The sequence below is a fragment of the Oryzias latipes genome, chromosome 8 (genome assembly GCF_053564925.1).
Source record: "Oryzias latipes strain Hd-rR chromosome 8, Olatipes_Hd-rR_3.1".
In the NCBI taxonomy this organism is placed as follows: domain Eukaryota; kingdom Metazoa; phylum Chordata; class Actinopteri; order Beloniformes; family Adrianichthyidae; genus Oryzias; species Oryzias latipes.
Window position 1 is genome coordinate 22410406 of NC_136244.1, and position 23838 is coordinate 22434243.

The following is a 23838-nucleotide window of genomic DNA, read 5'->3' on the forward strand; positions in this document are numbered from 1 at the left end:
TGGAGCAGCTGGGGCGACACTGTTACGCAACACAAAGTTGCTCCTGGCACCTCGTCATTGCTCACCTTTGCAGGCGCTCCTCTCCTCTGGCTTCATTAGCACTGTGTGACTCACAGCAAAGAGGTAAAGGTCAAATAAAAGTACAACAAAAAGGACAAATTAAAAAAGGGACATACATTTATTTAATGTCGGATCAAACTCAAAGACAAAACAAATGCAACAACTAGTGATTTATAAGATGAAAAAGATTGGACATTTTTGGAATTTAGTGTTCGCAACTTTAAATGAAATTCTTATATGAGCTGAAGTTCCACTCTGATCATCTTTTAATCTATTGTAAAAACTTTCCTAGTGGTCTTTTAATTATTATGTTTTCATTTTCTAGGACAGTTTTTGCAGAGTGGCAGGAGTTCATCAGAAATTCGACTTGCTGGCGGGACTGTTGATGCAGTGTAAGACTGCCACTACTTCCTGTCATTCAGCTGTTTACATGCTCTCTTGCTAGTTTACAGCCCCTCACAACTCCAACTTAACATTAGTGGTACAACAAAAAGGGCAAGCAATATTGGCGCTACCCAGTTGTAAAGTTTTGAGCCAGTTACCAGCTCGGATGAGAAAAACTAAGATCATCTAAGATCCATCTCTGAACTCAGGGCGTTTCCTAAAAAACGCGTAACGCTGCCGCAATGTACAATTTGCGCATAATTCATGCATGAAACCTGATCATACGTGAATGTGGAAAAAGTGAGAAATGTTGTGGTTCTTTATGTGACATTTTCACAGATTTATGAGAAAATGAACCACATGAAACCACAAAAAGAAGTACAAATAAACTACGCAAAGAACACAGAAACCCGCGCTTCATTGAATTTCTTCACTTTGACATTCAGCACACTGAGCAGAAATCCCATTGCGTCAGCACCATGGTCAGCTCCCGCCATGGGCCCTGGCAATGCTTTATTTTAATTAAACAGTGGGATTCATCTGGTCTGCACCAGTTCCAAAGACCACGTCACACCAAGTAAAATCTGTGCATTGTTCATATATGACATTTTGGTCGTTTATGATAGGTAATTCTCAAGTGTTTTTTGTGTTTTTCATTCGTCAATGTATGCAGATGTCCATCGAGGGTTTCGGCCGATGGGTCTTCACGTGTATTGGGTTTTGAGCTATTTCAAATTTTTGGTCGGTTGCAGGTCCTACGAAAGTCTCTCGCTGACCAGTTGTACCAGATACGCAGGTAGGGGACTTTTCTTCTTTTGTGTTTTAATCGTGTAATCGTCTGCCACCTACAATGTTAAACTGGTGCAAATCTTGGTCCAGGCTTTTTATTTATCACAGATCTGTTCTTATGAATGTCCGTCTTGGTGTCATATTAATTTGATTGCTTAACCCTCCTATTATCCCTGGGGTCAATTTGACCACAATTCAATGTTTGTCAATCAAAAAATAATTCATGACTTTTCCTAATTTGATGGGGACAACTGGTTAAGCATAAAATTCTCATGATGATATTTTTTTTCAATGTGCTAAACACATATTGCATACATTGGTGTTCCTTTGGGGTCAATTTGACCCCAGGCTTAACTTTGTCTGTGACCTAACATCCCCACACCTGCAGGTCCAAAGTTGATACATAATGGGGGGGGTGGGGAAAACAACTATTCCCACGAGAACTTTGATGCTTCTTTTGGTGTGGGGCATGTGGGAAACAACTTGACTCATGAAATCCTGCCAAAATGAGGAAGCCAATGAAGTCTTGTGAGTTGATCACATCCAAGTCCAACTACACATGCCTCCCCTCTAAAATTATCAGCTCAATGGCGGCCGTGGTGCAGTGGTAGGGCGGTCGACCTCCGATCGGAAAATTGGAGGTTCGATTCCTGCCTTGCCCGCCCCTGTTTCGAAGTGTCCTTGGGCAGGAGACTGAACCCCACCTTGCCTCTGGTGAAAGGTTGGTGCCAGTGTTCGGCAGCGGAGCCGCCACCAGTGTGTGAAAGGGTGAATGGGTCTGTGACTGTAAAGCGCTTTGGGCCTTTAAAGAAGGTAGAAAAGCGCTATTTAAGTATACATCATTTTTTTTACCATTCAAATAAAATATTTTCTATTGATGGTTATGGGAAGAGCTCGAATAATGACTTTGTCTACAACATGGCTGACTGTATGTCTGGCGGAACACACCTTTAGCAGCAACAAGGTAGGTCATCTACCTTGTTGTAGAAGTGAGCAGAGGGACCATAGTTTTCCATTTTTGGTGCTAACATGAAACAATATTTTTCATGAGAACCTTCCTGCATCATGGGCATGAAGCTGTGCGTGTGTCTGTGTGACCTACTGTACTCACACCTACCGGTCCCAAGCCCAAATAACAAAAGAGGAGGGGTGAGAGAGACTTTATAGTGACCAACCACAAATATGTCACAAAAAAAGGAGATAGAAATAATGAAAAATAAATATGTTTATAGGAAGAAACCAACAGGGGTCATACTCTGGTGGTCATCACTTTTGTCAGTAAATTTGAGAAGATTTGTATGAAAACTTTTCAAGATACATTCATTCTAAATGAAAAGTTTTTTTTTCTGATGGTGATGTTAGAGAACAGGGCAACCTTACTGACCTGTTTCATTATTAAGGGGTTATTTATGTATTTAACAAGTAAACAATGTGCCTGACAAAAAAAAGTCTGGTCACAGGTTCTATGTACAAATCATTCATTGATCACTCACTGAAGTTCAATTGGTTGGACATCTTCACGCTTAATCGCAGCAGTGCCGAACAATTTTGCATATAATTGATGGCTTTTTCTCACGCCTCATTTCTCCAATGTCTAGAACTATTTTAGGGATTGAGTCAATTGTGTGATTTAATTTTTCAAACATATCAAATATTTCGAATTTTCTTGCATAATAGTTGAAATTATATAATATGAAACTTCCTGAAAGAGGTGTGTACTTAAACATAACCTTTTAAAATGTCTGTTCAAATTAAGGCAAATTCATGCAATATTTTCATGTCATCTTAAGAGCCGTGCTTTGTATGTCCAGTTTAATTTTCCAAACACAGATTTTAGCTCATGTTTGAGTAAATTATTGCTCAGAAGCCAGCTCTTTTCAGAGGTCCTCTTTTGTCGTGGGTGAAGTCAAAAGGTCAAGAGGAACCGGAGGATCAGAAAAAGATGGCATCAGAAGCTGATGAAAGCACTGAGGTCAAAGGACAGAAATCTCAAAAGGTCAGGAGAGGCTTCCAAACAGATGTGACACCCAAATGGCACTTAAGTTAAAAATACCCAAGTCAAGCTTCTGACCTCTGACAAACACAGGTTTAGTGTCATATAAGAAAGCCCACAAACATCCCAGCATTTGTGATACTGTTTAGGGTGGACTGGAAAAACCCCTTTAGGTTAGACTGAATCCATGTCAGCCGAAACATCTCGCAATTCAGCAGTTAAGACGTGATAAACTGGGTTCACTTAATCTTATCTCACTCAGGTTTTTCTGGCATTTTTCAAGTGAGGCGATCAGACTGCACTGAAAACCAGGCCCCAAGAAATAAGTAAAAAATTACTGAAATGAAAAAAGTCTTTTAATAAGCAAAATCAAAATCTGCCAGTATGGTGAAAAAAAAAGGTCTTACCGAGAAAAGAATTTTATTACAATATGATTATATTGTAATAACATTTTTTAGTCACCAAGACAAGTTTTCTTAAGTTATTTTGCTATTGAAATCTGTCCTGAGAAGAAGTTTTTCTTGCAAGACAGACATTAAAACATTTTTTCTTGAAACAAGAATCTTTTTACTGTCTTTAGATTCTGTTTTGCAGTGTGAGATGTATCAAAAGAAAAACATCCAAAAAAAAGACAATAAAAATGCAGGAAAGTCACATGTTGGACCTTTAAGCAAGAAAAAACTTTAATTTGCAAGAAAAAACTATAGGACTATAGAAAAGCTGTGCAGTAAAATAAATAACCCCCAAAAAAGTTGTGAAATTAAATCATGTTAAGAACACAATAAAATTTTTTAGACGGAGAAATGGATATAGTCACACAAAAATGATCTATTTTTATTTAGTTTTGTACCATTAGGTTTATTTTTTATCTTAATAGATCATGGAAAGTGGAAAGTAAAAGCACAACGTAATTTTCATTTAAGGTTTATTCACCCTAAAGGGTGTGCCTTGTCTTTTCATGTTCTTTTTTTTAATTACTTCTTTTTGTATATGTAATATTTTATGTTGACTCTAGTTTTTATATTTCTTTATTGTTTACAGTTTATTTCTATTTAATTTGTTAAAAGTTTTGAAATTTTGGTCTCAATTATTTAAAAAAATATCCTTCAGTGTCTTTTCCATTCAGGTAGAGTCCTGGCTTAAATTGTACGTTGCAAATAAACAACATGTAGCGTTAAAGCGATAAGAATCTTCTGTTGCAGAAGAAGCAACATTGATTTATTATTTTGTTTTCCATTTATTTTTGGTGTTCGGATCTCTCTGGCCATTCCTATAAAAAGTCTCTGCCTGCGTCACCAACAGCAGTTACTGGAAAAGTTTAGTTATTTTCTCGCACAGATGTCACGGTGATACAGATCCGCTGACTGTCACTGAAGCTCACAAACTTTTACCACTCACACATTTGTAACAATTTTCTAAATAATAACCACTCTGCTCTCATAATTTGCAAAAGAAAATGACTTTTTCTCGTTTCAGGTCTACAACTGCTGAAAAACAGGGATGGTACTTTCAAAATGATTTAAGAGGCTTCTGAAATGACATTCGTGGTTGCTATGGTTTCACAACATGTCTGAGGTGGTGACATTTCGTTTTTTTCCACTATCCAAAAAAAGTTCATGTTAACATAAGGTGTTGTCGAAACTAAAAAGTACGATCAAACGCACAGTGGATTAACCAGAAGACAAAACTAACATCAGAATCCAAAGTATTATTATTGTTGTCTGATGGAGCATCTTGTTGTGGGGGTCATGTTCTGTGCCGTGTGCGATAAGTGATACCTGCCCTGTGGTGAAATAAGTGCCCCGTAAGGATGAATGAGTCACAGACGAAGACCGGTAGTGAGGCACCACGGCAGAGATCTGTCGGAGTCTACGTGGACGCTTCTCGATCTGTAACCTGAGCTGATTAGTGCTCTGTCACCAGGTTCATGAATCAGGATGAAGATCCGCTGGCCTTTGATGACTGATGTTGTCATGCAGCATCGTAAAATCTCAGCTAGTACTTCTTCATAATTGATAAGCAGCAGCAGTTATTACAAACTGCAGTATTCCGAGTCAGACATGAATCACTTATTCGCTGCACTTGTATTATATTAGGGATTGATTGAAGTCTCACCTGCTGTTTGTGTCTGTCAAAACCCAAATCTTGTTGTCCCATCCCTGCCTCCCTGCTTATGTAATCACTGTCTACTGATACTTTAACGGAGCTGGAAAGTGTGGTAAGGGTGATTAAAAAGTTGACTGGGCGCACAATCTGAGAATCAGGGGATTTTCCGCTCAATTACCCCCAGAGAGCCTCCTCGGATGAGCTTCCAGCTGTCCGGGAATGAGGCGCATTGGACTGAGTGTCAGATGTCGTCCACGCTGGTTGTAGAATGACAACACGAATCAGAAATAGCAACAGGGCGTCTATATAAACCACAGGCAGACCCAAGCAAAGACATCCCAGGCAGAGACAGAGGAAGCCTGAAGCATCACTAAGACAAGCCAACATCTTCAGGACATCGTAAGTCTGAGAGAGATCTTCCAAAGGAAAGAAGATGCCAATCTGCAGTGTGCTGGAGAAGAGTAACGGTGTGGTGGTGGGAGGTCAGCTGACCTGCAGCGTGCGGGAGGTGAACAATGCACAGAAGGAGAGCTACGCTGCTGACTGGGTCAGTGTTTACCTCAAGACTCAGCCCCAGGACAGGTGAGACATTTGAACTCCCTTCAACTCAAATTGGTTGTCCTATGAAGAAGATTTTTATGGAATTCTTGAATTCCACAGACAAACCATGAACATGAACGACAGTTCCCGCCGGGAGACTCTGTCCCGGCAGTGGCAGGCCCGCTGTCTGACCCAGTCCTGCCCCTCTGGCGTCGTCAGGGTGGGCACTGTGGAAAGAGGGGTGAAGGAGCACCAACTGCTGCCAAAGAGAAACACTTTGCCCCTGCCCATTTTTGTTCCCACAGAGCTGGGCATCAGATTGGGGCGTGGAGGCCCACACACAGAGGAGGACTTGGTGCCTATCCCAGTTCCAAACGGGCTCTGTCCTGGCAAGAGGACCGTGGACGAGATCACCAGGGACCTCCCACCTGTCAAACTAGCCACCATGGAGTTCGCCAAATCGCCTCAAGTCCTGGGTCGCTCCATGTCCCAGGAGGTCCAGAGAGGGTGAAAGAGTGAGGAAGAAGAGGGAAAGAGGGGGATGAGAAAAATGACAAGTTCAAGAATGGAAGAAAGTCAGGGATAATTTTGAGAAGAAACGTAAACCCGTCTGTAGTGTCGCACATTTTGATGTTGGAAGTTGATTGTCAGGACTTGAGGGTTTAACCACAAAAGGACAACTGAAAGTACAATTTTTTGTTAGATTAAAAGTTTACGTCTGTGAATCGTAATGGAAAATAATGAGTGAAAGAACCACGCAGGTCAAAAAAGTGATGGAAAGAGGGAGGAGAGTCAGAGGGGGTGTGATAAACCATGTTAGTCCCTCTCCAGGACTCCAGAGCTTCTGCCAGCTTCTGATCTTCGCCGAGGGAACAGAATGCACTGGCACAATCACACACACATTGCTGCTTTCAGATCGAGTGTTTTTTCCGTGTGTGCACTAAAGGACATCACCAGGCAGGGATTTGGGAAAAATGACAACCTGTTTTTTTATAGAGGCGTATCTCATCTGTCTTGTTAGTTTAGCGGCGGCTTTTATTTGTTTCTCACAAAGAAACCGATGATAAACTAGCTGCTTGTATTAGTGTGTAAATCATTTTCAAAGGTGCAATGATGCTGATTTTTTGTTAGGAAATTATTATTTTTCATAATAAAAGTTGAAAAACCACAAATTTTATTTGTTTTTCCTTACAGTGCAACCTAAACACAACGTTCAAAACTCAGGATCTTTATTAGGAACTGAGTTTAACAGTTACTAATAAAGTCCATTTCACAGACTCGGACCCTCAGAATCCAAAGATGTCTCACTGTACTGCATTATATTTTAACAGTCCAGCCTTCTATGAATGTTACAAATAATTCCAAAAAGGTCAAACTGAAAAAATGAGGCAAGCATGACAAAACCATGCAGGAAGAAAACCACAAGTCTAGTGGGAGATCAACCAGATCGGAGACCTCCACAAACAGTCAGACATGCTGTCACCTAACATCAACACTAAAAGAGAAGATGTTTAAGGTGGACTGAGAAGGGATTTTAGGAAAACTAATACTGATTATTAAACTAGAGGAATTCCTCTCTAAAATGTAAGTACAAGTTTATGGTTTGATGGTTTTAGTGTTTGCCAGCAGGGAAACCAGAATAAATCTGTAAATAGACAACCGTAGGTCACAATAAAAAATGAAAACATGCAGCAGATTAACCAACCACCGCAGAAAAACCCTAAATTAAACCAAAAAAATCCATGACGTTGACCAAAAAACAAAGATTTACAGTTCAGTTTAAAAAAAAAGTACACTTTAATGATTTACAACAGATAAAATCCAAATAAAATGCTTTGAAGTCCAAAATTCAAACAATCTCTTTAGGGTTTTTTAAACTATCACGACTTATTTATAGCTTCTTTTTGAAAATTAGTGTCAGTGTAGCACCATAGTTTGTTCATTGGGCAAATCCTGTTTAAAACCCCACTCTGATCATCTTTTGATCTATTTTAAAAGTGTTCCAAGTGTTCTTTTGGTTATGATTATGCAATTTTTAGCCTAAATCAAATAACCTGTGTCATTTACAGACATGGTTTCTGCAGAGCAGCAGGAGTTTATTAGAAGTTATTAGAAGTTTTAGGTGGGTTTTAGGCTCTGAGCATTCCCACCTCCCCTTCCCTTTCCCCTTCCCATTGCTGAGAACTCGGGGTAGGGAGTTTGTGGCCCGCCCAGCATATTTTCTACATCATTTTTTTCTTCTGAACAAAGTGACTGAATTCTGAACGACTTGAATTAATAAAAAAAAAAACAACAACTCAGAAATCCAATTTTAAGCTTAACTTTCTTAATATATGTCATCCATCATGGGAAAAATGCCACAAGAAGATGTAAAACAGATCATGAACCAACATCATCACTTGTCATCAATCATAGTTTCCTGGACAGAGCTCTCACTTTCAACTCTGCCAACAGCCTCAAATTCAGACTAATTATTCGATGCAACATATCCGTTATTGTGTATGCCATAAGTCACACTTTTCTAATTAAAATGAATCCCAGATCTCTCCTCTCCTCTTCTGACTCACTGTCCTCTCTGCTCCTGTGTTGCCCTCGCTTGTCTCCCTGATGACAGACAATGTTTTCTGGCAGATTTGATATTAATAGCTGGGTAAACACTCCCATTACCCTGAAGACAGCTATGTGGGCATGCTCCTGCTGTTTGAGCTCTTAATCCCAGTGTTTTATCAGAGATTTGGGTGTGCTGCCTTCACCCTCTATTTTTAAAATTACCCTCCCACACTGCTGGTGAAACACTGCGCCTCCCCACCCTGCATCGTCAGCGCAGTCCTCCTCACAAACTCCAAACGTACCCCTAAACCCCGGTTGCAGAGGAGCGCTGCAATTGAGACACTTCTTTTGTCACACACAAATGGAAACAGACATTCTTCCTTTTGCTGCAGCTGCGTCAGCAGCACTGTCTGCTGTGTTTGGCAGATGGAAACCTTGAGAATTGTGTTATTCTTGTACTTGATCTGAAAACACACTCACTTTTAAATGAAATCCAAGAAATGCATTTTGACATTTTTATTATTTTTTCCCCAAAGTTTTGTTTGCTAAAGTCGGTGAAAGGTTCATGAGAAGGTCAGCAGAGATCTCCTGAGACATCACACAGTTGTTAGGTTTCATGCAGGAACAGGGGTGGTCATCACATGTGACACCTAGCCTACAACACTTCAGACCGCAGAGTCACTGTGGTTAGCTGCCAGTGCATGAATTATTCTCACTTGAAATCCATTTCCAATCCCACTTCGAAATCTGCTGCTGCCCCCTTCTGGAGGATTTAGGTACTGTAAAATGAAATGTCAAATCTTTCAAAAGTGGTGTTCATGATTCTGTACTTTTCTGATTTCCTGGAGGAAACGTTATCAAATAAATCCTGATTTTATCAAAAAATTTAACGTATATATTTAGTCTTTTACTTTAAAGTTCTATTGCTGCTTTATGAATGGTTTGGCACCAAAATACATGATTGACTTCCTTGTCCACCAGTCAGACCTTTTCAGTAATCTGGATTTTGTCTTTTATCAGTTTCTAGATTGAAAATAAACATGGAGAAGATGCTTTCACCTTCTATGATCCATATTTCCGGCACAGACTTCCAGAAAGCCGTATATCAGCTGAAACACTCAGTTTCTTTAGATCCGTGTCAAAGACCGGCCTGTTCTCAGCTGAATTTGATTAGTTTTGATTCATAAATTTACGTCCACACTGTTACTTCAAAGATTCACTCTGAAGAAAATGTTTTTGCTGCTTTTAACATACTCTTGTGGCATTTTTCTGGTGATAAGTATGTCTTTATTCAAACTTTTGTGAATCAGGAGCAGGAGAATAAATTGCTGTTTTAAAAAAAGCTCTTGTGACGTAGAAAATACAGAAGTGTCAAATTCTCTTTGACTGCTCCTCTTTTGGCTGCATGGCAAGTTCTCGGCTCCCGCCTGTCCAAAAAGTTGTACAAAGCTTGACGCCACATGTGTCTGTGTATATTTCATTCACAACACATAAAAGACATGGATGATGTTTAGAGATTAGGTTCTTTTTATTTTGAAGAGCTCAACAAAAGCATCGGTAATCACGTCTTCATGTCTGGGTTCATGAGACCATTGAAAGATTCCTCCACTGCAAGAGCTGCGTCTGAAGGATGGCCACTTTGTCCGGTGGTATACCTATGGTTGCTCCGCACCAACAATCCCGTCCACAATTTAGAGGCAAATTTCTACAGAAATACTTCTGCTCTGCCGAAGCTATGTCCTATAATAATAATGGTATTTCAGTCAGACAACTCTTGCAGAAGAATATTTATTTCACAACATCTTTAGGTTGACATTCACAATTTGATTCACAACTTCGTTTTGGCATAAGGCTCCGTTCAATTCCTTGAGACACTTATTTTTTCCATACACTTTCGGGTAACAACCCCCGTAACGGAGCCCACAGGTGGCAGCCGGGGAGGAGGGAGGGGCAAAGAATGAGCGCTGAAGGTAAGAGAGAATGAACAATTGTACACCTGACTTAAATAGGACGCTAAGCAGGTGGGTTAATTAACTGACCCGCCCTAGGGGAGTAACCTGCAATTCTGCCGAGTGTCTGCCCGAAATGCGACGAGTCGCTATTTTTTATTCTGGCTAATCATAATTAAAAGACCACTGGGTTAACTTTTTTTTTTTAAACAGATCAAAAGATGATCAGAGTGAGTCTTTAAGCTTTTTTCAAATTCAAATTTTTTTGATTTTTTTTTTTTTGATTTTTTCATCCCCCTCTAATATTTCTTTTAATTGTTTCTTTTAAGGTTTCATGTAAAGCCCTTTGAGTTGTCTTTGTACTCAAAATGTCTGACACAAATAAACTTGCCTTGCCGTTCTCAACACTGAGATGCTCACAACTGTTTTTCCGTTTTTCAAAATTATCTTATTTTTCTGAATAAAATCTAGCAAGCAAGCAAAATTCCCAATACAGCTCGTGAAAAAGCAGATATTAACAATTTGTAGGATCTATATTTATTCTATTTGGCAATAAAGATCACAGAACCTTTCACTGTCTGCAGCAGCAGTCATATAAAAGCTGTTCTGCAGCTCCGGTCTCCAGACTTTTTGCAGCGGGGAGAGGGTTGATTTGTAGAAACCTTCTTGGTATTTGTTGCAGGCTGAGGATTAAGTACAGCAGAGAAGGATGGGTTAAAGGGCAGACTGGTTAATAGTGATACTGAACCGCTGGGTCTTATTTTTTCCAGATTTCTGGGAAGTTGAAGGAAGAAAGCAGCAGCCTTCTCTCAGTGAAGTGAAAAATTTAAGATCGAAGCTTTCACATTTTGTCACAGTAAAAAAAATACTTACTTTGTACTGAAAATGTTCTTTTTGCTGTTTTCCAGTGTTGGTTTTAAGTTACAGCATTTTTCTTCTGTACATCTGCTTTTAGGTGAGATCATGTGGCGTTATGGCATTGTTTTAAGAATTCTGTTAAGGAACTACAAGGTAGCTTTTAAAATGAAGTCACACTGCGTAATAAGACACAGGAAAAAGCATGTAAGAAGCAATTTACGCTGTTAAATAAGCATTCTAACAAGTAAGCAGTTGGACTTTTTTTTTTTTTTTTTTTTCTTTGACATGATGCTTCACAGCCCATCTGTTGCTACATTCCTACTTTGTTTATATTACGTGACCAATGGCTACGGTGGCCGTTTTAGTTCAATTTGGTTCAGACGGATTGTCCTCACACTGAGGAATCTCAGAGCGAACCGAAGCTTAGTCCAATTGGAAACGGACAGAGACCACCTCGAAAGATGGGTCAGAGAGCGGTTCCTGGTCCCGGACCAGGGTCCACTTGGGTGTATTTTTTCCAGATTATCGTGGGAAACAAACTCTGGTTCACTTTAAGAAAAACCCAATTTTGCCCAGTCTGAATCTAGCCTAAGAATTCATTTTGATGCTGTCAGAAGACGTGAAGCCATAAAACTATAAGTGATTTGCTTTAATAAGCGCCAGCTCATTTGATGTGCACCTTGACTGTGCGACTACATTCTATACATAGCATCAGGCTTGAGTGTGCAGGAAAAGATGACAACCCAAACACCTGTGCTCGCTCTGACAGATAAAACAACACAAACTTTACAGCAAACGTTAAACTCGACAATGAAAGATGACAAAAACGTCATGTCCAAGTAAACACACTTAGCAATGCGAGTTGAGGAGAGAAGATGTAACGTTGTCAACTAACAGACACCTATACAGTTTATCTTCTCCATTTGAGGGATGTCTGATTGTCTCATCAGCTTGCTCTCTTGTCCTGGTCCCTGTTGGATGAGAGGTGATTATTAACCCAGCCTATGTCAGACCCAGCTGGACAGTGAGAAGCATTCAGATCAATTTTTCTTGCCTCTCCGTCACTCAGTGTTTGTTCGGCAACGACCCGCCTCGCTGAATTATTCAACTCCTTCCCAGCAGTATGAAGAAGCTCTCTGAGCAAGATGTAGGTCAGCCACTTTCTATATGCTTTTAGAAATGCTCTTCAGACATGCAGCCGGCCACAACTGATGTTTCATGTTTTAAAAAAATTCCACGGATAAACTCCTACACAGAAGTGGAAAAAAAAGGATTCTGAGGTCATTCGTGCTCCACAAACTCACACATTTGTCTCCATGGTAGCTACAGTAATGTTAATTTAATAAAACAGACAATCAGAGCATTTGAAGTCAGAACAAAGAAGCAGCTGCAGTCTCCATCAATTGGGAATCACGATTTCTTTCTCCAAAAGAAACGTGGCATTTCTTCAGGCCACCGTTTAGGTGCAGAGAAATGACAACTAAAAGAATTAGGTGCTCTAATCAGATCTATCAGACGGAACCAACGTGGCTGTGAAGATTTTCTGTCCACCTTTTTCAGATCAGATGTGAGATGAATAAATCAAATGTAGCACTAGATTTGCTCAAACTTTTAAAGAGAGCTCTCAATGAAACTCACAAAAACTGGGCCAAGCAGAGCCTTTGACAGTTTCCCCACACTTGCATGGCAAAAACCGCTGCAGCTTTGAGAAAGTCTGGCCAAACTCTACAGAGGCTCTTCAACATATTAAACACTAACTCATACACACATTTTACACAACTGTTCAAGCCACGAGTCAACCATAAATAATATATCTGAACCCTTGCAAACATGCTGGCAGTGTGGCAGACAGGCAGGAGCAGCTGTGAGTGGGAAATCTTGAGAATTAGTTTGTGTGTGGTGACAGTTCGCCATACCTCCCTTGACGTGGCCGCCGGGCCTAATGGAAGAAGTGGAGCTGGGAGACATGACGATTGCTGGGAGCAGCCGCAGGACATTTGGTTACCTGCAGAGGAGAGCTCACACAGTAATGAGGCTTCCTGCCTGCAGGCACAGGGGCTGGGAGGGGAAGAAGCATGGCATCCGCTGACATTAAAGGAAAAACATCTCTGTGAGGAATGCAGTGAACATCACCCCAAATGTAAACAATAAGAAAAATGTCACTTTTTGTTGTGGGAATAATTAATTTAGATCCACTCCAATGAAAATCATGTTTTTGTTATTTTGAACATGTTCCTCTGAAATTAAAGACCTTACATTAGGAAAATTAAGCTTAAAATTGCATAAATGAATATTCCTTTACTTAAATTTTTTATAAATCGGGGACGGACGGAAAAATAATGGAGATAGAAAAAGACGTCAAAAATACGCTGCAAGTTTCCTGCTTCAGCTAGATCTTCAATTTCCTCGTTGGAGCCGGCTTCTGGCTCAAAGCTGTGCAGCTGGATAGCTCCAAAGTTGCTCGCCACTTGTGTTTCACCGGTGGGGGGGTGAGAGGCTGTAAGCTAGCAGGAGAGTGCTTAAACAGAGAGCTCTCAGCAACAGGGAGGGAAAAGGGGGTAAGCTTATTTAGCACCAACATTTAGAGGGGAATTTCAAATGAACGCCTGCCTCTCTGCAGAAACTCTGTCCTGGAAAACAACACAGATTTTTCATCAACTTAACTAAAAGACCACTGGGAACACTGTCTAAAATAGATTAAAAGATGATCGTCAGAGTTTTTAGGGCTACATCCTAATTTTGCAGCAATTAGGGTTTTCAATGTTTGCAGGAAAGTCTCAGTTTTTATAGTACAAACTGTGTGAAATCCATGTGGATACAGCAACTGATAGTGTTGAAAAATGTCTTCTGTCCACGCCATATGTGCGAGCTTCAGCTGATATTACTCGCAATGTGTGCAATGTAACCTGTTTGCAGAAATATGGAGACACACATTAGAAGCGTGCCAAGGTACCAGAAATACAACCTTCACACACTCACACTGCCTCCCTCTGAGATAGCGAGTGACCTACAGCACGCAGCACAGAAGCTTGTGGTATTAAACTCGCTTTGAAAGCCAAAAACAGAGAAGCGGATGGTTATAGCACTGAAAAGTTTGCTTTGACTATAAAAAGCATCCACCAAAGTGGATGTCGGTTTGGCACAATGTACATTGCAGCAGATTAAATTGGTTTTTCTTCAGACACTGATAATTAGAAAATGACGCACATTACATTTAAACTGCAGTTGTCGCTTCTGAAAGTGTAATTAGAGTTCTTGTGTCAGCAAGTTAAAAACAAATGAATCTAACTTTCAAAATAATACTGTTGCTCTTAAATGAGTCATGCGTGTAAAAAAACAAAAAATAACACATATGCAGTTAAAAAATATGTAAATGTCTGTTGTGGTTTAGTTTTCATACTCTTTTCCCCCCATACGTATTATTTTTAGCTTTTGATGTGCTTTTCTTTATGTTTTCTTGTTTTACTTGTTCTTGCATTCATGTTCCAGTAATGAGCATATTTCACTTCTCTGTTTCTCCCTTTTTTTGACAAAGAAACTGCAGCCAAATAAAAAAAAAGAAGTTTTTCCAAGACTTTTTGAAATTGCCAAAAATACGATTTTGATTAAAGTAATAATTCTCTCAAAGAAAATGTCAAACCATTCAGGACTAAATGAACTTAAAACTTTGTGTTTCTGCTGGCAAACATAAGTTGCAAAAGTAATTCAGTTTTCAGTTCGAAAAACAGACAGGTTGGGTCAGCATTCATTCTGTCAGGTCATAGTGGACACAACATGGATGAATTATGCATGTCAGGTGTGTCCTTAGCCCCACGTGTTGTTGTGATGAAATTGGAGAACTCTTAAGTGTAATATGTACATGTGTGGTTGTTTGTTTCCCGTGATGGACCCACCTCCTGTTCAGGTGATACCCTGCCTGTCATGCCTCGCTAGAAATATGAGGTCAGTATGTTAATGACTGAGTAAAAGAGCAAACCCTGGCAACAGAAATACAGGGCAAATATGTGTGGTGATGGGTGGCATATGCCACTAGTTTTGCTGGTAAACACAGCTGACATTCTTCCAAAAATCTGCTTTTGAAATAAATATGAACATGCATGCCTCACTCTGTTTTTAGACAAACAGATGCAGCTGAACAAGAATCAACAATACAGCTAAGTAGACCTCTGTACAAAAAACAAACAAAAAACAAAAAAAAAATTTAGTTAATCTTTTTCAAAAGATGCAACAGAGGATTATTAAAGCCATGGACGGATTTTCCTTATAACCAATTCATTTAATTGCAAGGGTTTTGAAAAAACTGAATTTCCTGTTAGTTGATGAAGAAATAATTTATCTTTCTTTCTTTTTTTACCATCAAATCACTAAATAAAGACAGATTTTTGTAAAAAAAAAAAAAAAAAGGTTTTGGCTTCACACTTTTAAAAATTGATTCTTTTCACATTAAAAAAAAGTCAAAACACAAACTGATTCAGGAGTTTGTCAGTGATAACCAGTCCTAACTGGTCCTACTGTTTGATAACTAGTCCTACTGTGAGGCTGTGAGGGAACTTATACTTAACAAGCAGTAGGACTAGTTATCACTGGTCCTACTGTTTGGTGAGTATAAGTCCCCTAACAATATCCATCCATCAATCTATCTTCAGAATCTCTTTCAGTCACAGGGTTGCTGAGGCCAACCCAGCTACTGTTGGGAAAAGGCGGAATACGCCCTGAAGTGTTGGAGAAAACACACGAACATACAGATACAACATGCAAACCCTACATAGAAAGGACCCTGCTGAGATTTGAACCAGATCTTCTCACTGTTAGATGAGAGTGCTGACCACTACACTACCATGCATCAGAAATCAAGGAGAAGGATCTACATGAACACATGCAGAGGCAGACGAACATGCAAGTAGCAGAGCTAACCAAGGCGAGCCACAAGAAACAAAAGCTGGATATGACCATTGAGACTACAGGCAGCAAATCACAGCTTACAGGTGGACCTCAAGCTTCCCTTCAAAAGGAAAGGAGACCTGCAGGCTGAGAGAGTAAAGTGGAGCGGGAGGACAATGAGAATCAACAATGGGACGGAAATGAAACTCGGAAATGGAGAACCGCATGGATGAAATTAAATCTTCTGCAGCCCCTCACAATGCAATAACAAAAAGAAAGAATCTATGGGAATCGTGCACCATTTTTTACGTTTTTCCTTTTTGTATCAAGAAAATCATTGGTATGTTTTCCTCTTTGTGGGTTATCTTGCCGGGCTGTTAACATAAATTAATACTGCTAAGAATTACTGGTGGGCTAAATATAAACCAAACATTTTATACTGATCTTCACAGAGTTTTTCTGACACTCGTATTGGGTGTAAAGTCACTCTGAGATCCAAATTCAGCTTCACAGCCAAGCAGAGAGCTCCTCATTTGGAAAAGGGTGTAAGAACCATGGGCAGAATTAAAAGGGTGTAAACTTTCATTATGGAAAGCAGTACTTTAATGTCAGACAATGTTTTCACAATCTTTTCTTTCTGTTCTCTCACTTTGGACTCCTTTCTTTCTAGCACAACTCCAGTTCTGAATGTGCAAAGAACTAAAAACATGTGGCTTTTGACATTCTCGCCTCTCAGAGACAAGGCACTGGTTCAAATTCTTTCCATGTAGAGTATGCATTTTCACCCCATGAAGCTTTGGTGCAATTTCAATAAGGAAGATCTAGCTCACTTACAGGTACACTGGGTAGTACATCACTCTGCACACCGTTATCAATTAGGCCTTCACTTTGAACCAATAGCTAAATAACCCGCCTTTCCTTTCAGCCAACCATAATCATCATCTACCATCACCATCTAGGCTCTGGCATTTATTTGATTTAATTTTCAATTCAATTGTTTAAATTCGATTTCTTTATTTCAAACACAAATCAAAATAAACACAAGAGTTTAAAATAGACAGACGAAACAAGACAGTGTGCTGGAAAAGGTGTGGGTTAAAGGTAAATCTTGTATGATCCCACCCCTTTTTTCAACAACAACTGTTGTGCGTATTTCTATTTACAGTTGTTTTTTTTCCAAAGATTTACATTACATTAATCTACGGCTTGAGTTCATGACTAATGCGTAAGACATTGACAGCCCAGAGCCTAAACGCTAAAGATACTGGACTTATTTTATGCACATTTTTCAGTAACACAAATAAATCTTCACTCGTACTCGTATAATAACGTCGTTCCAGTTTGAAGGGGTTTCTTCAGGCGCTCCTCCCGGCAGTCCAAAAATGTCTGTTAAGGTCGTGTCACACAGAGGAAAATTGGCCACTGATGTATCACGGATGAACAACGTAAAAACCACAGAACAAGTACAAATATCTATATATATATACCATGTAAAGAACGTAAATCAATGTAAAACATGAACCATGCGTGATTATTGCGCTGTCTATGCAATACATTTGTGATTTGTGCATCAACTACGTGGTCTTAACGTGATACGTGCTCCGTCTACTCGATATAAAAACTACGCATCGGTGGTCCATGCGTGAAAATTCCGTCAGACATTTCCACATAAATGGAAAGGTTGCGGAAAGCCGCACATTTATGTTTGCATCTAGCAAAAATTACGCAGTTGCATAAGATTTGCGTACAAACTATGTAAAATACAGGTGAACTGCATTTTTCTCAACCGAAAAAAAAAATTCGGCTCAGAAAAACAGCTCAAATTATTGTAAAGGCCTGTTGGCCGAAACCGTCAACGACCATCTGATGAATGACAAACGCAAGAAGCACTTGTGAATTACGTAGATCACACATCTATCACGAAATTTTAGAAAAATGCGAAATGAGAATTTGTTCTCATCTGACCTACCTGGTGAAATAAAATAAAGCAATTGCATTTTCTTACACGTCACAGAATGTGTGGTTTGACATGACAGACGCACCATCACACAAAGCAAGATACAAACCTATAAGTTGTTTGCTGTGACAAACACTAACTTATAATTTTCCAGTGAGTCTGTCCGATAAGCACGGATAATAAAAATACCACTGGTAGCAACACGATCCTGCAGTTAGTGTGCCATGAACACAACTCAGCCAACAATGCCTAATAAACGGTTGCAGCATGAGGACTTTGTGTAAGACAACACTAATTAGCGCGTGGTTTATACCTCTCTGCCTTCCAGCCCTGCCTGCCTGTCCCCCCCTTAGCTCTAACCCCCTCCCTGTCAGCAGAAGAAGGCTCAACACCCCCACTGCATCTCCAGCTCTGTAATTAAAACGGTGTAATCTAGGTGGATCGCCTCTATTTTTAACAGGCCCCCCTCCCCTGTCATCATGCGGGTAGAGTGACACAATGGGAAGCATCAAGGAGGAGGACACAGGCGCAGCCTCAGCAGCAGGTGATGACCAACTTTGTAAAAGAAAATGATCAACTACAATAACTGGCTGAAAAGCCTGCAGATTGTTTTCTTTAAAGATTGTTTTATGGCGACGGTTCACAAAAGAAAGTTCAGCTTCTTGAAATGAAACTTTTATTTTCCCTCGGATCTAGCTAATTCCTTCAATTCTGAGACTCACAAGTCTATTACAGGGTGACGGAAGATTTAGCTATTTGCTCTTCTCAGTCTGAGATAATGATGTAGCAGACACACTGAAAGTGTTGGTTATGGAGTTTGCTCATTGCATTAGGGATCATTTATTCACAGGAGAAGTGGTGAATGAATGCCAAGCATGGAGGCACCCTGCAGTCCCCTCTGCATCAAAGCTAACAGCATCAAGCCCATTAATGGCACTGCTAAACACATTACAAACCAACAACTGTTGCTTTGAAAGTGTACTTTTAAGTCATCCTTTATTTTTTTTATGTAACTTGCTGCTGCTGTTGTTGCCAGTACGGGTTATCGTCAGACAGATGGAGAAACTGCAGTTAAAAGCTTTTGCCATTAGTCCGTAATTCCGAATTAGTTGCACCCGTCGCCGAACGCCCTGCTTCTGCCCCTCACCCCCTGCGGCATCAGCTCAAGAACATGGCCATTACCCATCCCCGTTCCTATGGCAACACCACCCTGCAACCCTTATAAGGGAATGGCAGGGGAGGCACGTGGATGTGTGTGCGTGTGCGTGGCACGCTGAGGTTTATTTAGATAATGTCAACAAGGAATGCAATCTTTTTTTAAAGGTTTAATATCTTAATTTCTCAGCCGTTGCCTGTCATTGATAATTGTGCCAGTTTTACAGCCCCCGGAAAGAGAGCAAGAGCAAAAAAAAAATTTTTCTGAAGGTATTTTAAGTTTTCAAACTTACATTTTTCTCCTCCGCTGCTCCTGATTGATCTCTGCAGCTTAAATCTTTGATTAGGATTTCTGGACAGTGTGAAAGTCAGCTATTTAATGTCACCTGAGGCCCTTTGGGAGGCAGAATCTGAAGTAACGTGCTGCAACAGTGAATGAAGAAAAAGATGAAAAGAGGTGAAATGACAGAACTGAGAGAACAGAGGTGAAAGGGACTGACGGACAGAGCACTGCTGGTGAATGTTACCCTCTTTTTAGAGGTGCAGCCTGGCATTTAGGGGTTTGGGGAAAAGAGCAGCGATGTGAGATAAGGGGTTCGAATATATCTTTTTTTGATTTTTCTCTTTCTTTGTCACGCTGACTGAAAGACTGCCACCGCTTCCTCCAACTGTAATGAGCCTGCCACAAGCCAATTAACATGCTTATACGTTGGTTTATCAATATGCAATGGACCGGCCACCCACATACACCAATTAGCTCGCATTTTGCCACATAAATGTAAAGGGCTGGGGAGGTGTGCGGCGGCTAATGGGAAAGGTTTGAAATATAGCTGCACTCTCTGATAGTCAGAGGAAATCAATGGGATGAAACACCCACTCCCCCCATGAGAGGACCCAGCCATTAGAGAGAAGTATTTTAACACCAATAGCCTCGGACAGAAGAAGCTCCTCTTCTGTTTGATGTTTACTTTTAGTTTATCATTTTGCTTGATTAGTCCCGTGATGATTTTCTCTATCTAACACTGCCAAGTTGGTCTCCTTTTTTATCCTCTCGTTGTTTTTTTCTTTTTCCTTTTTAACGCCCCTCTCTGAATGCACAATTAATCACACTCAACCTGTTCCAAGCTCCCCCAATCCTATTGTTTAGATCCAACCCCCCCTCCTCCCTGTCTGTTTGCTCTGACTCGGTCTGTATTTGTTCCCAGATGCTGGTCTGATCTGGATCAGAGCAATTTGTGAGTCAGCATCCCTCATGAGAATTGGATTTCCTCGCAGTGCTGAAAGCCTGCACAGCCTGAGAGTTGTAACCGTATTAAGCTTCATTTAGAAGTTTCCTCCAGGTTGGAGGCTCATTAGAAGATTTAATATGGACATACTGGTTTATGATCTCCTCAGTGAGGGATTGGGCAGAGGAGAGAGCATTCTCTTCCGGATGTATTTGTTCGTCTTCTGTTTCTCTGAGTTCATGAGGGCTGCACGATGAGATTGTGCGGCCACCTGCGCTGCTAAAGATCAAACCGTCTTTCTTCTCTTTCTTTACTCCTTCAAAAAGAATTTTAGTTGTCAAAGCTGTGAATACTGGGAAATAAATTGCCTGAATTAAAACGTCTCTCTTTAGAAGTTTTAACCCAAGGATTTAGAAATGAGAGGCTTTCATATTAATCTTCACTTAGACGCAGTCACCTTCTTGTTGTTTTTGATAAAAGCACAGTTCCACTCATTATTGTAGGACAGCGTGAGTTTAATGCAGTTGTGCATTGCCAGGGAAAGAGACTTTTTTTTTGTCGTTGTTTTCAGGGAGTTTAAAGCCACCAAGCAAGGAAGCTGGCAGAGCGAAACCACCCTGACATGCTGACAGGCGAAGTTCAGGACAAGCTGGGCGAGAAAAACAGCACAGTGACACCTCATCTCACCCCGAATCTGAAAGTGCTTGGGAGGGTGGAGGTGCTGGAGGGGCCGCCGCTGCTGACAGTGCTGTACTGCAGGAGAATCAATGGCAGTCGCTGTGAAGCATGCACACAGTCAGAGAAGAGTGGATCTGCGCGGCGTTTGTGTTTAAGAAAGCGCGACTAACACGTTTTTAACAACATGAAGCGGTGATAAAAATGTTCTTGCATATCTATCAGCACATAGTTGACTTCTTTTGTATTTTCTTAGTTCAGAGGCATACTGTTGAATTGATTTCAGCAGAATTGGGACTGAAGTGTGTGAAGATGCATATATATGTTGTCTGCTCGACTGAGTTAACGGCTTTGTTTCAATTTTTGACTAATTCCTTGTTTCGAAAGAGGTGAACATCATGTGCCATCTGCTGAAATAGGCTTCCGCTTGTGTGTATGAGACAACGCTGAGAGCAAAAGAAAGGTGTGAACTACTTCTTTCTTTTTATATATTTATTTAATGTGCTGTTTGTGTTTCCTCTTTTAAATGCAGCATGTCTTATTGGAAAGAGAATGAATGGGCCACAGAAAGGCCATTTATTCTCTCTGGGATCGGCCTTCCTGCTCACAAAATGTTCTCTTTACAAAATTAAAAGAACAACACAAGACTCTTAAATTGACATGTTCTGTTATTATCTCAAACTTTATCAGGGCACTGTCTATATTTTGCCGTTGAATGCCACTGCTGCTCAGCTTTATTTCGCTTCTGAATTGATGGACAGAAAAACCTCCTCATTTTCTGAGGTCCCAGCTGTAAAAAGGTCAGCGGTGACGCTCAGTGACAAGCAAACGCACAGTTGTGGAGCAGAGCCATGAAGTGCCTTCAGATATGCACCGGTGGACACATGTTGATAGTGTTAGCGCACACTGCTTCTGCTGGAACTCTGATTTATTAACATTGCCGCCGTGCGTCCGTTGTCAATAATCCCATCTCAATCTTTGCTGGTTCACAGATGTAATGATTTCTGCAGATCATTCGGATGATTTAGAATGTCACTAAAATGAAACAAATAATTAACAGACTGTTAAACACATGGACGGTCACACTAACGAGGGTTAGCATATGCCCAGTGGGCGAGTTGCCGCGCTCGCAGTGACTTGTGGGCTGAATTTGGGAGCAACAACACTGTTTCTGCAGCCAAGAAAAGTAAGACATGTAAGAAATGAAGTATAAATGTAATTGCTTGCATTAGCTGAGGAAATTGGCTTTTCTTATTGGCTGTTTTCTGTCCTTGTGTCACTTAGAAGTTTCTTTTTTCTCTGAAAATGTGTCGAATTTTGACACAAAATCATGACATCCCCCTTTTCTAGTCTTAAACCCCTGCTCACAAAGCTTGAGAAAATGATTAGAGATGATCTCATAAAATCTTTGATGGATTTACCAGCTTAAAGAACTAAACGTCATTGTCAAGGGTTTAAAAGGGAAGCTGCTTTGGAAAAAAAAAAAAACCAAAAATCTTTGCTGCTTTATGCTCAAGCATAAAGTGTCACATTTAGGAATACTGTATACAGTTAAATTTCCTCATTTTAATCAGTGTGAGGTTTTATCTTTATGGAAATCGATCAAACATTTGACAAAAATCTCAAAGACAAAAAGTATACAGCAAAATTCTGAAGCCTCTCATGAATCCCAGAGCTTTAGAGGGTAAAAACACTCTTGTCTGAATTGTTGGAATTTCTTATCTAACAGTTTGGTCTGATCACGTTCCTCTAAATTTGACTGGATTCTGGGTCTTGATGCTGGTAATAATCCAGACAACCAGGTGAGATTAGATGATGATTTTCAATCATATTTTCTCAAAAATGTTCTTGTTTTGGTTCTGCTAGGAAAGATGTTCTTAGTCACTGAATTTTTATTGCTTAATTAATGAGTTTATTTATTTATGTTCTTCTCTGAAGAACTTTTGTTCGACTTTGCCGGTCTGTTGCACAGCAGAGTCCCATGTGTGCCCAGTGAATGGGCCCATGTGTGAATGCATGGATGTGTTTGTAAGGATTCATCTACCCGAGCTCTCCTGACAATTGCTGAAATAATAATGAGAACATTGGTTTGCATCTGAGTGGGGTTTACGAGAGAGGAGGAGCAGAGGGACGGGGGATATGGAAGGGAAAATGGGAAACAAAAACCTCCCAGCTGAATTTAGCCATGTTTAATACCTACAAACCGTTTCACCCTTTAGCATTTTTTATATTTCGATTTTTGAAAAAATTAGTAGGCATGTTCAAACTGCAGATGGATATGAAAACATAATCGGGAAAAGTACCTGCTCACTTTTGGTTGGTCACTCAAAAAAATTGGTAAAAAAATAAAGAAGCAAATTAAGCAATAAAAATAATTTTGTATTTTTCTCAATGTTTTATCTTTTCTTCAATTTTATTTTGGAAACAATATTTACTTAAAACTCCCCAAAATTAGTTTTTGAAACTTTTGTGATATGTATGAGAAGGATTCTGTGGATTACAGGAGTGCATCTCTTCACAGTGCATTAATGTATGCATTTTAATGCCTTAATCTAGTCAATAAGTAATGATCAAACCTGATGGCAAAGAGGGGTTGAGTGGTGAGAGCAAAAAAAAAGGCTACTTTAAATTTGGTAGCTTTAATTAGGGATGACTCCGGTCAAAGTTAAAAGATTTATAACCCAAGCTGTCCTGGAAGATTTCTTTTTTTTTTTT

General features: G+C 40.0%; 1 protein-coding gene across 1 annotated transcript; it reads left to right on the forward strand.

Annotated features, from left to right (window-relative positions):
• The first annotated feature begins 5653 nt into the window (after positions 1-5653).
• tcap (titin-cap (telethonin)) lies at positions 5654-7044 on the forward strand. The gene is made up of 2 exons (XM_004071277.4): positions 5654-5914; positions 5993-7044. The coding sequence occupies exons 1-2, from the start codon at positions 5766-5768 to the stop codon at positions 6381-6383; spliced, it is 540 nt and encodes a 179-aa protein (XP_004071325.1). The 5' UTR covers positions 5654-5765; the 3' UTR covers positions 6384-7044.
• The last annotated feature ends 16794 nt before the right edge of the window (positions 7045-23838 follow it).